The 18,642-nt window shown below is 41.6% G+C and overlaps 1 protein-coding gene across 1 annotated transcript in view; it reads right to left on the reverse strand.

The window, feature by feature from the left end:
* The window catches only part of LOC143690374 (kinesin-like protein KIF28P), a 187,815-nt gene that overhangs the window by 125,292 nt on the left and 43,881 nt on the right, over positions 1-18,642 (reverse strand). The window contains 1 exon segment of the mRNA XM_077168175.1: positions 1,225-1,382. Within this exon segment, the coding sequence (XP_077024290.1) occupies positions 1,225-1,382 (158 nt within the window).

An 18,642-nucleotide genomic window follows, 5' to 3' on the forward strand; every position in this document is an offset into this window, starting at 1 on the left:
AAACAAACGAAATACCAATCAACAGGAGAAGGAATAAATAAATTGTGGTATATTCCCATAATGAATACTACATATCAATGAAAGAGAAATAGGAATTGCTGTATACAACAACATGGATGAATCTCATATATACAATATTTAATGCAAGAAGTGAAAATAAATACACTATAGCTGTATATACCATGGATAGATCTTGTTAATGATATTGAGTCTAAAAGCAAGTCCCAGTAATTCTACTCTTGGTTTTTTTTCCAAGAGAAATGAGCGTTTGTTTCCCCCCAAAGTACATGTACAAGGATGTTCAGAGCAAGTTTATTCATAATAACTTAAGCCTGGGAACAACCTGGTTGTTTCCATCACCAGAAGAGCGGATAAATTGTGATATATTCTCCCAGAGTGATACTATATAGCAATTAAAAAGAATAGTTACTACATGCAACAACATGAATTCATCTCATAGGCACAATCCTTAGTGAAAGAAGCCAGACATGAATAAGTATATACTATATGATCCCATTTATATAAAGATCAAAACAGGCAAAACTAATCTACAGTGATAAGGAGCTCACTGTCGCCTGGTGGAAGTATTAACTGATGGCAAGCATGAGAAATGCTCTATAACTTGAAAATTGTGGAAATGGTCTTTAACTTTATCTGGGTGATAATTACATAGCTATATACAAACACAAAATTCATTAAGCTGAACTTCTATGATTTGTGCTCTAGAGTGTATATAATTTACATCTTACTAAGAGAGTTTTTAAAAAGTTCCAGAAGACAATATAGCATTTTGCCCTTTTTATAAAGTTCAAAAATGATTGCCACTAAGCAATATTATTGATATGTGATAAAATAAGAAAGGATGAAAAAGGAAGGAAACAATGGAGGGAGGGAGGGAAGAGAGGAGGGAGGGAAGGAGAAGGGAGAAAAAGAAGGTGGGGGGAGGGAAGGAGCAAGAAGAGAGAGAGAAACAAGATAGTGGTGCCTCCAAGGGGAGACGAGGCCAGGAAAACCGTGGGCAGATGTGTTATTGGTAATATACTTGCTCTCGGGTTGGGTGGTGTTTCCATTAGTGTTCAGTTTATTAAAATTAAAATAAAATATGAGAGGGCCAGGCATAAACTAAAGATGACTGCTGGAGGTGAACCAAAGATTATGATTAATCTAAGAGTTTGAATGTGAGGTCCTTTTTATGGCACGAGTACCTGTCCACTGATTATTTACTTGATAACATTTCCTAAATTGGTTAAACTTAAATTAACTCGTGATCCTTCCTTCAGTCTGTCCCCTTCGGATCCTGACGATTTCTGTCTTTCGCTTCCTGCTAAATCTTACACTAAATTAATGATGGATTGCTTGGTGAGGTCTCTCTCTAGGAAAACCTGTGGAAAAGAACCATAGGTCATGTTATTAGGGTGGTAATAGGATATATATTAAGTAGTCTAGTTTACATATTTAAATGTCTCTTTTAAATGTATTCCATATGCAAATACATAATAAAATTTACAAACTAAAATGCCATTCTCTTTAAAATGGTATCTTGCCATAATACATTACCAAGTCAAAATGTCTTATTTGCCCCTTTCCAACTCTGCAAATATATTTTCCAATGATATATTAGCTACCAATTATTGCTCCAGTATTTCTATGGTCAATAAACTCTTAAAATAGAAAATATCATGAAATATGTTAAATAAGTAACTATTCAGGCCTGTGTAGTCATGTCATGGAATGAATATGGGTTTGAGAATTCTACAGAACTTGCCAGTTACATGATTATAAGCAAATAACTTTAATTAGAGTTTCAACCTTCTCAGTTGTGAAACAGGGATAAAAACATAGTATTGGGATGTTATGAGGGTTAAAGATAATAGATGTGATTTTCTGACACAATGCCTGTCACACAACTTGTGCTAATAATATTAATATTATTACTGACACCAGTAAACAGAGTATGGTGCCAAATCTCTCCATCCATTTCTTTCTCTCACACTCTCTCTCTTTTTTTTTTTTTTTTTTTTTTTTTGCTGATTTCTTCTTTTGCACCTGCAATTTCAAGTTAAAAAAATACCAGAGGGTGGTGCGACAGTCACTCTGTGTCAGAATTCTTGCCTGCCATGCCGGAGACCCAGGTTCGATTCTTGGTGCCTGCCCATGCCAAAAAAAAAAAAAAAAAAAAAGACCAGAGATGAGCCTGGCCCTGGCACCATAGGATCAACAATTCCATCTTGACCAAAAAGGGGGAAAAAGTGTAACTAATAAAGTATCAGTGACTGAGAGAATTCAAATAGAGTTGAGAGGCTACTCTGGAGGTTCCTTTTAAGCAAACTTCAGTTAGACATTGCTACCTAGCATAACCTGCCAAACCCAACCAAAACCATTCCAGCCAATCCTAAAGAACACCTAGGGTGTTATACAAGATTCCACAAGGGTTCCATGCACTAGTTTAACTGTTTTACTAGTTACTAGTGTAACTTTCCAGAAACCTACAACCCCTGAAACAGATAAGTCCTGAAACCTAAAGGGCCCAGCCTCTCCAGAGCATCAGATAGTTTCATCTCCCTACCCCATGTCAGTGACAGCCCCTTCCAACATAAAAAGGTTAGAATTGCCATAGCCCAAACACCCCTAAATAGTGGGATAGAAAGATCAAAGGTGATGGGGGAGTTATACAGAGAAGGTAGGATTTAACAAATGAATATCATTGCTGAATCATTAAATTGATATCTCTTCTAATCTCCAGTATTTTAGAGCAGCTAGAAGTAAAAACCTAAAATTGTGGAATTGTAGCCCATGTCAAACTCTGAAATATGTTCTACAACTAATTGTGGTGTTGTGCTTTGAAATTTATTGCTTTTTTGTATATATGTTTTCACAGAAAAGAAAAGGAAAGTTGATTGTGATGATAAAAAGAATATTTAAGCCTTCTAGCCTCTGGAGCAGCTAGAAGGAAAAATCTGAGATGATGGTATGGTAGTCCATGACAAACTCTGGGATCTGTCCTGTAACTATTTGTTGACTAGTGCTTTGAAAACTATTGCTTTTTTATTTCTTTGCTTTGTATATATGTCATGCTGTACAATAAATAAGTTAAAAAAAATACCAGGGAAAACCATATATAAAGTTTATAAAGTTTGCTAACATTGTAAAAACTAATGAATTGTACATAAAAGTTTACAAACTTATTTAAAATGCATTATCTTGAATTCTGGGAAGATGGCAGAATAGGATAGGCTGAGTACACCCCTGCTCTAAGCAACAACTAGAAAAGTGAAAGAAAAATGACCAGGACAGCGGTTCCAGGGTGTGAGTGACCTGAGAGGGCTTTCTATACTACGTAGGGGTGCCCTGCATGACAAAGCTGGGGAACTGTGATGCAGAGAACAGGGGGAGCGGGCACCATCGTGACTCCATTGGGACAAGAGGCTGTGCCCAGGACACTGTCTGCCCCGCAGCTAACTTGGGATACCAGCTCCTCAGCTCTGCAGCCAGGCACTCCCTCGGGGAACCCGGGTGCCAGTAAACTTGCTCTCCCTACTCATAGGGACCATCCAGCTAGCACACAGAGCCTACTGCTCCCCTTTCCATACAGAGACCTGGAGCCCTCAGGAGGATGGAGGTGGGATGAGGAAGCAAGCCAGGCTGTGCCTCTAGACCCCATGCCCTGCACCCCAGGGCCTGCATGCTGCACTTCACACCCATGTGTGCCATCTTCCCGCACCCCACTGTGCTGTCCCTGCACCTCCCTGTACTGCACTCTACGCCCCCAACCCCCTGCAGCTATGTCCCCTGTACCCGCCCTCCCACACCCCCAACACATGCGCCCTGAGCTCCATGAACCTGCACACTTGTGTCCCACCCCCCCGTACCACCTTACACTTCACACCCTGTCCCTGCCTCATGTCCCACACACCAACTTTGTGCCCCATGCCACACCCTGTGCCCCTGCAACCTGCATCCCCAGGCTGTGCCCCTTACCCTGCCCCATGTGACATTTCCCGGTTGGCTGTGGACAGGGCAGCTGACATACCCAGTTCCATAACCCAAGTTCATTCCAAGCAGGGGTCTGGGAGCCACCAGCCCCTTCAGGCCACAAGCACAATCTCTGCTGAGGTACACACTGCACACTCCCCAGCCCTGGGGGTTGGAGGTTTTCAGAGCACACTGGGACCAGTAGACCTGGCTGGAATTGTTCCAGGTCTCCATCCAGCTCACCCAGTTGCCTCAGTCAGGGAGAGGTGGGCCTGAGGGGAAGGGGTGGCCAAGAGCACCATCTGTTGGGGAGAAACAAAGTACAGTCCAGTAAACTGTCTGTCTGTCTACCTTCAAACAGATTCTCAAGTAGAATTGCTTCCCCTGCATGAGGTCTGGGCCTTAGTTTTGTGGGGAATTACTGAAGAACCAAGTGCAGAAGGAGATCTTCAATACAAATCCAAGCAAATACAAAACCATAGATGACTGAGGGAAACCAACTTGCAAAATAACCCTATTAAAATAATCAAACGTGGGTGGGCAACAGTGGCTCAGTGGCAGAGTTCTCGCCTGCCATGCCAGAGACCTGGGTTCAATTCCCAGTGCCTGCCCATGTAAAAAAAAAAGATCAAATGCCTCAAAGTCTAATGAAAATCACAAAATACATGAAGATGGGGCAGGCAGATATGGCCCAGCCAAATATCCAAAGTAAAACACCAGAGGCGATACAGACTCTGAAACAGCTAATCAAAGATGTTCATATGACTCCACTACATAAATTCAATGGGTTGCCTAATGACATAAAGGATATCAAGACACTAGAAGAGCATGAAGAAAGAATAAGTAGAAAAATAGCAGATATCACAGAGATGAAAGACTGTAGACCAAATTAAAAATATACTAGAGACATACAAGAGCAGATTTGAAGAGGCAAAAGAAAGAATAAGTGAACTAGAGAACAGGACAATTGAATTCAAATGCACAAAAGAACAAATGGCAAAAAAGATGGAAAAGACCAAAGGGAGAGATGTTTATTTGGTGCAAAATTTATATTTTGGATAATGTGTTTCCTGTTTTAACTTGTATAGTCAATTTAGTTGAACACGATAAGTACATGGAATCATGAACAGGGTGTGAGACTTTCTTGATTTGTCCAGGTTAATATGAAGCCCCAATATATTCCAGAGTAACTTGGGCAGTGAATAAAGAAGTATTTTCAGGGTCCCCTTGGGGCCCTGGGGGGAAAAGAGGAAATATTCAACTTCCCCGACTGGAGAATTTCTGATATTCTCATAAGCAGTGGAGACAAACAAATCAATAGGTTGGGCCCTAGATCTTGGAGTTCATCCCTATGAAACTTATTCCTGTAAAGGATAGGCTAAGCCTACTTAAAATTAGGCCTGAGAGTCACCCCCAGAGAACCTCTTATGTTGCTTACATGTGGCCTCTCTCTCTAAGCCAACAAGCAAGTGAATTCAATGCCCTCCCCCTCTACATGGGACATGACTCCCAGGGGTGTAAATCTCCCTGGCAACATGGGACAGAAGTATTGGGATGAGCAGGGACCTAGCATCAAGAGATTGAAAAAACCTTCCTGACCAAAAAGGGGAAGGGAGAAATGAGACAAAATAAAGTTTCAGTGGCTGAGAGATTTCAAATAGAGTCAAAAGGTTATTGTGGAGGGACTTCCGGAGAAGATGGCGGCTTAGTAAGACGCGCGGGTCTTAGTTCCTCCTCCAGAAAAGCAACTAAAGAAACAGAAACAATACGAAACGGCTCCCGGAGTCACGACAGAGACCAAAAAGACAGCGTACCCCATTCTGGAACAGCTGAACGGGCAGGGAGAATCTGCTGCGGTGAGCTACCCGAGGGGCGCGCGTTTTCCCGGCCGGGGCGGCTGGCGACTGGGGTCCCCTCCACGCACGTGGCTCCCCGGTCTGACTGGGAACGTTGGATAGCGGGGCCCTCCCGTCACGCTTGGCGTTTCGGGCCAGCTGGGCAATTAGGACCGGCACTTCCCCAAGCCAGGGTGGCCGGCGACACGCCCCGCCCTCCACGTGCGGTTTCCCGGGCCAACTGCCGTGCAGACAGACGAGCGCCATGAGCGCCACCTACTGGGCAGGGAAAGAAAAACAGAGCCCAGAGATTTCACAGAAAAAGCTTTCAACCAGCTGGGTCCCACACCCAGGGAAATCTGATCAAATGCCCAGACACCAGCAGAAAATAATGGATGACGCTCGGAAAATTGAAGATATGGCCCAGTCAAAGGAACAAACCAATAGTTCAAATGAGATACAGGAGCTGAGACAACTAATGCTGAATATACGAACAGAAATGGAAAAATTCTTCAAAAACCAAATCAATAAATTGAGGGAGGACATGAAGAAGACATGGGCTGAACAAAAAGAAGAAATAGAAAATCTGAAAAAACAAATCACAGAACGTATGGGAGTGAAAGACAAAGAAGAAAAAATGGAAAAAACAATGGATACCTACAATGGTAGATCTAAAGAGACAGAAGCTACAATTAGTGAACTGGAGGATGGAACAACTGAATTCCAAAAAGAAACAGAAACTATAGGGAAAAGAATGGAAAAACTTGAGCAGGGGATCAGGGAACTGAATGACAATATGAAGCGCACAAATATACGTGTTGTGGGTGTCCCAGAAGGAGAAGAGAAGGGAAAAGGAGGAGAAAAACTAATGGAAGAAATTATCACTGAAAATTTCCCAACTCTTATGAAAGACCTAAAATTACAGATCCAAGAAGTGCAGCGCACCCCAAAGAGAATAGACCCAAATAGGCGTTCTCCAAGACACTTACTAGTTAGAATGTCAGAGGTCAAAGAGAAAGAGAGGATCTTGAAAGCAGCAAGAGAAAAACAATCTGTCACATACAAGGGAAACCCAATAAGACTATGTGTAGATTTCTCAGCAGAAACCATGGAAGCTAGAAGACAGTGGGATGATATATTTAAATTACTAAAAGAGAAAAACTGCCAACCAAGACTCCTATATCCAGCAAAATTGTCCTTCAAAAATGAAGGAGAAATTAAAACATTTATAGACAAAAAGTCACTGAGAGAATTTGTGACCAAGAGACCAGCTCTGCAAGAAATACTAAAGGGAGCATTAGAGTCAGATACGAAAAGACAGAAGAGAGAGGTATGGAGTAAAGTGTAGAAAGAAGGAAAATCAGATATGATATATATAATACAAAAGCCAAAATGGTAGAGGAAAATATTATCCAAACAGTAATAACACTAAAAGTTAATGGACTGAATTTCCCAATCAAAAGACATAGAATGGCAGAATGGATTACGACCCAGCAATACCACTGCTAGGTATCTACTCAAGGGACTTAAGGGCAAAGACACATTTGCACACCAGTGTTTATAGCAGCATTATCTACAATTGCAAAGAGATGGAAACAGCCAAAATGTTCATCAACAGACGAGTGGCTAAACAAACTGTGGCATATACCTACGATGGAATATTATGCAGCTTTAAGACAGACTAAACTTATGAAGCATGTAATAACATGGATGGACCTAGAGAACATTATGCTGAGTGAGTCTAGCCCAAAACTAAAGGACAAATACTGTAAGGTCCCACTGATGTGAACCGACATTTGAGAATCAGCTTGGAATATATCATTGGTAACAGAGACCAGCAGGAGTTAGAAACAGGGTAAGATAATGGGTAATTGGAGCTGAAGGGATACAGACTGTGCAACAGGACTAGATACAAAAACTCAAAAATGGACAGCACAATAATACCTAAGTGTAATGTAACTATGTTGGAACACTGAATGAAGCTGCACCTGAAATATGGTTTTTTGTTTGTTTGTTTGTGTGTTTGTATCTTTTGTTTTTGTTTTTTTTCTTTTTCCTTTATATATATATATATATATAATTATTAGTATTATTATTTTAATTCTCTTCTCTATATTAACATTCTATATTTTTTCTGCTGTTTTGCTAGTTCTTTTCCTAAATCGATGCAAATGTACTAAGAAATGATGATCATACATCTATGTGATGATACTAAGAATTACTGAGTGCATTTGTAGAATGGAATGATTTCTAAATGTTGTGTTAATTTCTTTTCTTTTTTTTGATTAATAAAAAAATTTAAAAAAAAAAAGGTTATTGTGGAGGTCATTCTTACACATTGTATAGCTATCCCTTTTTAGTTTATGGTGTATTGGAGTGGCTGGAGGGAAGTACCTGAACTGTAGAGCTGTGTTCCAATAGCCTTGTTTATTGTATAATGATGTAATTTTTACAATGTAACTGTGTGATTGTGATTGTGAAAACCTTGTGCCTGATGCTCCTTTTAATTAGGGTACGGACAGATGAGTAAAAAATATGGATAAAAAATAAACAAGTAATAGGGGGAACAAAGAACAAGAAAGGGGAAGATTAACACTTCCTGATTTTAAAACTTATTACAAAGCCACAATGGTCAAAACAGCATAGTACTGACACAAAGGCAGAAGTACTGACCAATGGTATCAAATTGACCGTGTGGACATAGATACCAAATCTATGGTTAAGTGATCTTCAACAAGGTCCCCAAATCCACTGAACTGGGACAGAATAGTCTTCTCAATAAATGGGCATGGGAGACGTGGATATCAATAAACAAAAGAATGAAAGAGGACCTTACCTTACACCCTATACAAAAATTAGCTCAAAGTGGATCAAAGGCCTAAATACAAGAGCCAGTACCATAAAATTCCTATAAGAAACTATAGGGAAACATCTTCAAGATCTAGTGATAGAAAGAAAAAAAAAGATCTAGTGATAGGAGGTAGTTTCCTAAAGTTTACACCTAAGCAATGAAAGAAAAAAAAATAGATAAACGGGAATTCCTCAGAATTAAATGCTTCTAAATCCCCTTGGGGGAATGGGGAGAAAGGGGGTGTGCTGGTTTGAAATGATGTATCTACCCTAGAAAAGCCATGTTTTAATCCTAATCCCATTTTGTAAAGTCAGTCACTTCTTCTAATCCCTATTCAGCACTGTATATTTGAAACTGTAATTAGATCATCTCCCTGGAGATGTGATTTAATCAAGAGTGATTGTTAAACTGGATTAGGTAGAGGTATGCCTCCACCCATTTGGGTAGGTCTTGATTGGTTTACTGGAGTCCTAAAAAAGAGGAAACATTTTGGAGAATAAGAGATTTGGAGGGAGCAGAGAATGCTGTTGCACCACGAAGCAGAGTCCACCAGCCAGCGACCTTTGCAGATGAAGAAGGAAAACGCCTCCTGGGGAACCTCATGAAACAGGAATCCAGGAGAGAATGCTAGCAGATGACTCTGTGTTCGCCATGTGCCCTTCCAGCTGAGAGAGAGACCCTGACTGTGTTTGCCACGTGCCTTCTCACTTGAGAGAGAGAAACCCTGAACTTCATCAGCTTTCTTGAACCAAGATATCTTTCTCTGGATGCCTTTGATTGGACATTTCTGTAGACTTGTTTTAACTGGGACATTTTCTCAGCCTTAGAACTGTAAACTAGCAACTTATTAAATTCCCCTTTTAAAAAGCCATTCCATTCCTGGTATATTGCATTCTGGCAGTTAGCAAACTAGAACAGGGGGAAAATTCAATTCCCCCATTTGGAGAATTCAGATATTCTCACAAGCAGGGGGGACAACCAAATCAATAGGCCAAGCCCTCAATTTTGGGGTTTGTTCCTGTTCTAGTTTGCTAGCTGCTGGAATGCAAAACACCAGAGACGGATTGCCTTTCAATAAAAGGGAATTTATTCAGTTAATGTATAGTTCTTCAGAGGAAAGGGAGCTAACTTTCAACCAGGTTCTTTCTTATGTGGGAAGGCACAGGGTGATCTCTGCTGGCCTTCTCTCCAGGCCTCGGGTTCCAACAACTTTCCTTGGGGTGATTCCTTTCTGCATCTCCAAAGGCCTGGGCTGAGCTGCGAGTGCTGAAATGAGGTATGCTGCTTGAGCTTTGCTGTGTTGAGCTCTCTCATTTAAGCACCTGCCAATTAAATCAAATATCATTCATTGCAGCAGGCACACCTCCTAGCCAACTGCAGATGTAATCAGCAACAGATAAGCTTCATGTACCATTGGCTCATGTCCACAGCAACAGAACTGGGTACCTTCACGTGTCCAAGTTGACACCTGAACCTAACTACCACAGTTCCTATGAAATTTATCACTGCAAAGGATAGGCTAAGCCTACTTAAAATTAGGCCTAAGAGTCATCCCCAGAGAACATCTTTTGTTGCACAGATGTGGCCTCTCTCTCTCTTTAAGCCAACACAGCAAGCAAACTCACTGCCCTTCCCCTCTCTACATGGGACATGACACCCAGGGGTGTAAATCTCCCTGGCAACTTGGGGCAGAAATACTAGGATGAGTTGGGACTCAGCATCAAGGAATTGAGAAAACCTTCTTGACCAAAAGTGGGAAGAGAGAAATAAGTCAAAATAAAGAATCATCAAGGGATTGAGAAAAAACCTAGAATGAGCAGAGATTCAGCATCAAGGGATTGAGAAAAACTTCTCGACCTAAAGGGGAAAGAGTGAAATGAGACAAAGTGTCAATGGCTGAGAGATTCCAAACAGAGTGGAGAGGTTATCCTGGAGGTTATTCTTACGCATTGAGTAGATATCACCTTGTTATTCAAGATGTAAGGGAGAGGCTGGAGGGAACTGCCTGAAAATGGAGCTGTGTTCCAGTAGCCATGTTTCTTGAAGATGATTGAATAATGATATAGCTTTCACAATGTGACTGTGTGATTGTGAAAACCTTGTGTCTGATGCTCCTTTTATCTACCTTGTCAACAGACAGGTAGAATATATGGAATAAAAATAAATAATAGGGGGAACAAATGTTACAATTTAGTAGATTGAAATGCTAGTGATCAACGAAAGGGAGTGGTAGGGAATATAGAAAAAATAGAGGAAACAAAGGCTAAAATATATTAGGTAGATGGAAATACTAGCAGTCAATGAGAGGGAAGGGTAAAGGGTATGGTATGTATGAGTTTTTTCCTTTTATTTCTTTTTCTGAATTGATGCAAATATTCTAAGAAATGACCATGGTGATGAATATACAACTGTGTGATGATATTGTGAGTTATTAATGATATGCCAAGAATGAAATGTTCATATGGTAAGAATGTTCGTGTTTGCATGTTGTTATATTTAAAAAAAAAAATTGTTAATTAAAAAAACAAACAAAGTGTCAGCAGCTGAGAGACTTCAAACAGTTCAAAGGTTATCCTGGAGGTTATTTTAATGCCTTATATGGCTATCTCTTTTTAATTTATGGCATATTAGAGTGGCTAGAGGGAAGTGCCTGAAACTGAAGAGCTATGTTCCAATAGCCATATATCTTGAAGATGATCATATAATGATATAGCTTTCAAGATGTGACTGTGTGATTGTGAAAACCTTGTGTCTGATGCTCCTTTATCTATCCTATGGACAGATGAGTAAAAAATATGGATAAAAATAAATAAATAATAGGGGGAACAAAAGTTAAAATAAATTGAATAGATTAAAATACTAGTGGTCAATGAAAGGCAGTAAATAGTAAGGGGTATGGCATGTATGAGTTTTTTCTTTTTTCTTTCTTTTGCTGGAGAGATGCAAATGTTTAAAAAAAATGGTCATGGTAATTGTCATGGTCAGGTTCATGTGTCAACTTGGTCAAGTGGTGGTACATGTTTGTCTGGTTGGGCAAGTATTGGCCTGTCTTTTGCTATGAGGACATTTCATAGAATTAAATCATGATCATGTCAGCCGCATCCACAACTGATTACATTTGTAATCAGCCAAGGGGAGTGTCTTCTGCAATCAATGATTCTCAATCTAATCACTGGAAGTCTTTTAAGGAGGATTCAGAAGAGACAGGCTCTCTTCCTGCTTTGGCTGGTGAGACTCTCCTCTGGAGTTTGTCCAGACCCTCCATTAGAATCATTGGCTTCACAGCCTGCCCTGCGGATTTTGGACTCTACATTCCTGCAGTCAGGTGAGACACTTTTATAAATTTTATATTTGCAAATGTTCCCTGTTGATTTTGTTTCTCTAGAGAATCCTAATTAATACATCTTGGTACCAGGAGCAGTTCTGAAGAAGGAGAATCTTAAGAATGAGTTTCTACTCTGACTGGACTCAAAGGCACTAAGGACTCTGATTCCCGTAATCAGAATGACACTCCCAATCCATGGAGTGAATTGGCAAAAGAGATAGTCAAAATATCACCATTTGATTCTCCTACTGCTTCACTTGTACAAAGCCAGGCTCTGGGGGATAATGTTTTTGACACCTTTACAGAGTTTTGTGGAAAAAAGAGGTATAGAGATGTTGGCTGGTTGTTGTTAGATACACTGGCTACATTAAGGAGTGAAAGGGATGGGCTTAAGGCTTCAAACGAGAAGCTTAAGCACATCTGACAGATGTAGAAGCTTCTATGAGTATCCTGAAGGAAAATCATTTCCTGCAGCTGTAGACTTGAGGTCTCTGAAAATCAGGCTCAGAATCTTATTGTTAGAGTAACAACTTTACCATATAAACTGAAATCTCAATGTTGCATGGTGTCTGCTGTTAAAGTGAGAGCATTGATTTGGAAAGGAGTGCGACCCTGAAAAATTGGTTGGTGACATATGGATTGATAATGATGTCGGGGGTGAGGTTGAAACCCTAGGTCATACTGAGTCTTCTCTAGATAACCCTGTAATAGTCTGCAATACTCAACAATACTCAACTGTCCTGCATATAACCAGAAACACATTAAATCCCTCCAGAATAGGATGCAAGTCCTTGGGTAATATTTATTCTTAAACTTGATATCTTAAAACTTAAATAGTATAACATGAACAAAACAGCATTACAGTCCTTGTTTCTGTAACTGATCACGTGGTCATAGTTCATATTTATCACTACTTTCTTCCACTACCCATTCCATGTTCCCTTCACCCTCAGCAAACACTTCAGCTGGTCATGGTCCTTTGCCTGGTGAGGTGACCCAAAACTTCATTCCTGAAGTTTCAGAGCCATTGGTAGTCCTCCCTGGATTGGGTTGTTGCAATTTTCCAGTGATTTTAATCACAGGGCATGGTAGTACTAAAAGACACCCTAGGGTATCTCCTATATTCAAGAAAATTCTTCTTTACCTCCATTATGTAGTTGCAGTCCTACCTCCTGCTGATAGTCAGGGTCAATCACCCCAGCCTGTAATGTATCCCCTTCTTGGCTTGTTGATCCTGGGGCATAAATAGCCCAAAGTAACCAGGTGGCAGTCTTAGATTCCAGTTCAATGGAATCACTGTTGTTTCTCCTGGTGGAAGCACTTCCCCCTTTTGGAACTAAAACCTGTAGACTAGCAGAGTTCAAGGTCACAGGGACAGGAAGAAAAAATTTTCCTACTGGATCACTAGGGGTAATCGTGAGTGGTGCCACTCTCATTTCCACCCCATGGTTCCTGGACCCATGGATCCTGGCTATGGGAGAAATAGCACCATACAGAGGATGCTGATTCAGAGCATACACAGCTTCCTGGATAACATGACCCCAGCCCTTCAAGGTATTGCCATCTAGTTGGCACCATAATTGAGCTTGCAAAAGGCCATTCCACCATTCAATCAATCCAGCTGCTTCTGGATGATGGGGAACATGGTAAGACCAAAGAATTCCATGAGCATGTGCCCATTCCCGCACTTCATTTGCTGTGATGTGTGCTTCTTGATCAGAAGCAATGCTGTGTGGAATACCATGACAATGAATAAGGCATTCTGTAAGCCCACGGATGGTAGTTTTGGCAGAAGCATTGTGTGCAGGAAAAGCAAAGCCATATCCAGAGTATGTGTCTATTCCAGTTAGAACAAATCGCTGCCCCTTCCATGGAGGGAGTGACCCAGTGTAATCAACCTACCACCAGGTAGCTGACTGATCACCTCGGGGAATGAGGTGCCATATCGGGGCCTGAGTGTGGGTCTTTGCTGCTGGCTGATTGGGCACTCAGTAGTCGCTGTAGTCAGGTTAGCCTTGGCGAGTGGAAGTCCATGTTGCTGAGTCTATGCATAACCTCCATTCCTACCACCATGAGCCCATTGGGGAATGCTGGGGAAAGAGGCTGACTGGTATCCACAGAATGGGTCATCTTATCCACTTGATTATTAAAATCTTCCTCTACTGAAGTCACCCTCTGGTATGCATTCACATGGAACACAAATATCTTCATGTTTTTAGCCCGCTCAGAAATGTCTATCCACATACCTCTTCCCCAAACCTCTTTGTCACCAATTTTCCAATTATGGTCTTTCGAAGTCCCTGACCATCCATCCATCCAAAACATTAGCAACAGCCCATGAGTCTGTATACAATCACACCTCTGGCCAGTTTTCCTTCCAAGCAAAATAAACAACCAGGTGCACTGCTTGAAGTTCTGCTCACTGGGAGGATATCCCCTCACCACTGTTCTTCAATGACACCCAGAAAGGGGTTGTAGCACTGCAGCTGTCCACTTTCGGGTGGTATCTGCATGTTTATGTGTTGAACCATCTGAAAACCAGGCATGAGTTTTGTCTTCCTCAGTCAGTTCACTGTAAGGAACTCCCCAAGAGGCCAGAGCTCTGGTCTGGAATGGAGAAGGTAATGTGGCAGGAGTGGAGACCATAGACATTTGGTCCACTTTTTCATGTAACTTACTTGGGCCTTCACAACCTGCTCTGGCCCTATCTCATATATACCATTTCCATTTTAAGATGGAGTGCTGCTGTGCATGCCCAACTTTCTGGCTTGGTGGGTCAGACAACACCCAGCTCATGATAGGCAACTCAGGTCTCATGGTAACTTGGTGGCCCATGGTTAAGTGTTTGGTCTCTACTAAGGCCCAGTAGCAGGCCAAAAGCTGTTTCTCAAAAGGAGAGGAGTTATCAGCAGCAGATGATAAGGCTTTGCTTCAGAATCCTAAGGGTCTGTATTGTGATTCTCCTATAGGGGTCTGCCAAAGGCTCCAGACAGCATCTCTATTTGCCACTGACACTTCCAGCACCATTGGATCTGCTGGATCATAAGGCCTGAGTGGCAGAGCAGCTTGTACAGCAGCCTGGACCTGCCCCAGAGCCTCCTCTTGTTCAGGTCTCCACTCAAAATTAGCAGCTTTTCTGGTCACTCGAGAAATGGGCCAGAGTAGCACACCCAAATGAGGAATATGTTGTCACCAAAGTCCATAGAGACAAACTAGGTGTTGGCCCTCTTTTTTGGTCATAGGAGGGGCCAGAAGCAGCAATTATTCTTCACCTTAGAAGAGATATCTCAACATGCCTCACACCACTGGACACCTAGAAATTTCACTGAGGTGGAAAGTCTCTGTATTTTTGCTGGATTTATCTCCCATCCTCTGGCACGCAAATGCCTTACCAGTAAGTCTATAATAGTTGCTACTTCCTGCTTACTAGGTCCAATCAACATGACGTCACCAATATAATGGACCAGTGTGATGTCTTGTGGGAGGGAGAAACAATCAAGGTCCCTGTGGACAAGATTATGACATAGGGCTGGAGAGTTGATATACCCCTGAGGTAGGACAGTGAAAGTATATTGCTGACCTTGCCAGCTGAAAGTGAACTGCTTCTGTTGGTCCTTACTAACAGCTATTGAGAAAAAAATATTTGCCAGATCAATAGCTGCATACCAGGTACCAGGAGATGTATTGATTTACTCAAGCAATGATACCACATCTGGAACAGCAGCTGCAATTGGAGTTACCACCTGGTTGAGCTTACAATAATCCACTGTCACCCTCCAAGACCCATCTGTTTTCTGCACAGGCCAAATAGGAGAGTTGAATGGAGATGTGGTGGGAATCACCATCCCTGCATCCTTCAAGTCCTTAAGAGTGGCAGTAATCTCTGCAATCCCTCCAGGAATCCAGTATTGCTTCTGATTTACTATTTTGCTAGGTAGGGGCAGCTCTAGTGGCTTCCACTTGGCCTTTCCCACCATGAAAGCACTCACTGCACAAGTTAGAGAGCCATTGTGGGGATTCTGCCAGTTGCTCAGTATGTCTATCCCCTCATGCATTCTGGAACTGGGGAAATAACTACAAAATGGGTCTGGGGCCCCACTGGACCCACTGTGAAATGGACCTGAGCTAAAACTCCATTGATCACTTGGCCTCCATAAGCCCCCACTCTGACTGGTAGACCAAAGTGATGTTTTGGGTCCCCTGGAATTAATGTCACTTCTGAACCAGTGTCTAATAATCCCCCCAATATCTGATCATTTCCTTTTCCCCTTGCACAGTTACCTTGGTAAAAGGTCGTCGGTCTCCTTGGGGAAGGCTTGGAGTGAGATTAACAGTACAGGTTTGTGGCAGTGTAACAGGGTTCTCCCCCAAAGGGAACTGGCCTCCCCTTCATTCAAAGGGCTCTGGGTCTGTAAACTATCTCAAGTCTGGTAATTGATTAAGGGGCCATGACTCTGTGTTTTTGTAATTCAGATTAGACTTCTGTTTACTTGACCTAGAACTCTTTTGTTTATACAGCTCAAACAAGAATTTAGGAAACTTCCCATCTATCGTATTTCTAGGTACCCCATGGTTTACTAGCCAATGCCACAAATCTCTGCGTGTCAGATTATTTTGACACCTGCTCTGAGTTCCCTGTCTATTACAATAGCCACGTCCACCCTGTCTTTGGCGATTAAGTGCTGCCACCTGGCTTCTGCCAACTTGGGATCTGGTCATCCCCATTATGTTTAAGGATTCCAGTTCAGTGACAACACTTCCCACAGTAATATCTGACCTACAGAGAAGTGCAGCCACAGAGCTCTTCAGGAATGATGGCGCTAGTCTCACAGATTTATTTCTCACTATTCTGGTAAATGTGCATCCTCCAGACATTCCTGGGGTGAAGAGTAGGCTTTGCATGATAAATCCACTCTAACATTTCAATCTCTCTAAGCCTCTGGATCGCCTCATCTACGTTATACCAGGGGAGTTCTGGCATTTCAACCTCAGTTAATGTTGGCCACCTTTTGATCCATGTTTCAACCAACCATCCAAACAAACTGTTAATGCCTTTTTTAATCCCTCGAGCTATAACATTGAATGCAGAATCTCTGCTTAGTGGGCCCATATCAATAAATTCAGCCTGACCCAGCCTTATATTCCTCCCACCATTATCCCACACCCTTAAAATCCATTGCCACACATATTCTCCTGATCTCTGTCTATATAAATTGGAAAAATTCACACAGTTCTTTTGGAGTATAATGTACCTCCTCATGTGTGATACTTTGTACCTCACCTTTAGGGATCTGTTGGGACTTTAGTCTAGTTATAGGTCTGGAAGAAATGAGGGGTGGTGGTGGTGGGTCATGAAAATAATTAAAAATCTCTTCCAAGCCATTTGCTTCAGGGCAATCATTTGCAGTTTCATCTGGTGAAACAGGATTAATCACTGTAGGACTAATCCATTCAGGTGGAGGTTGGGTGGCCACCTCCTCAAGGCAGGCTGGAGGTGGGGCAGCTATGTCCTCAGGGCAGACTATTACAGGGTTATCTAGAGAAGACTCAGCATGACCTAGGGTTTCAACCTCACCACCAACATCATTATCTATCCATATATAGCCATCCCATTTTTTAGGGTTCCACTCCTTTCCAATCAAAGCCCTCACTTTAATGGCAGACAACATGCAAGAATGAGATTTCAATTTACGTTGTAAAGTTGCTACTCTAACAAGAAGATTCTGTGTCTGATTATCAGAGATCTCAAGTCTGTGGCTACAGGAAATAAGATTTTCCTTCAGGACACTCACAGAAACATCTACATCTGTCAAATGGCGCATAAGCTTCTCGTTTGAAGCCTTAAGTCCATCCCTTTCACTCATTAATGTATACAGTCTATCTAACAACAACCAGCCAAAATCTCTATATTTCCTATTTCCACAGAACTCCATAAAGGTGTCAAAAACATTATCCCCCAGAGCCTTGCTTTATACAAGTGAAGCATTAGAAGAATCAAATGGTGATATTTTGACTATCTCTTTTGCTAACTCACTCCATGGATTGGCAATATCATTCTGATTATGGCAATCAGAGTTCTTAGTGCCTTTGAGTACAGTCAGAGTAGAAAACCATTCATGAAAACCCATTTTTAAGATTCTGTTTTTTAAGAACCACCCCACTTCTGGTACTAAGTTGTATTAGTTAAGGTTCTCTAGAGAAACAGAATGAACAGGAAATATTCATAAATATAAAATTGATGAAAGTGTCTCACATAACCATGGGAACATAGAGTCCAAAATCCACAGGGCAGGCTGTGAAGCTGATGATTCCGATGGAGGGTTTGGATGAACTCCACAGGAGTGGGTTGCCAGTTGAAGCAGGAAGAGACCCTGTCTCTTCTGAATCTTCTTAAAAGGCTTCCAGTGATTAGATTAAGCATCACTCATTAAAGAAGACACTCCCTTTGGCTGATTACAAATGGAATCAGTTGTAGATGTAGCCAACATGATCATGATTTAATTCTATGAAATGTCCACATAGCAAAAGACAGGCCAGCACTTGCCCAACCAGACAAATAGGTACAACCACCTGGCCAAGTTGACATATCAAACTGACTGTGACACTGTATAACACCTAAAACTCAGAGGTGGACTTTTGCATCTCTTAAAGTCAGCATT

Source organism: Tamandua tetradactyla, chromosome 7 (genome assembly GCF_023851605.1).
Source record: "Tamandua tetradactyla isolate mTamTet1 chromosome 7, mTamTet1.pri, whole genome shotgun sequence".
Classification (NCBI taxonomy): Eukaryota; Metazoa; Chordata; class Mammalia; order Pilosa; family Myrmecophagidae; genus Tamandua; species Tamandua tetradactyla.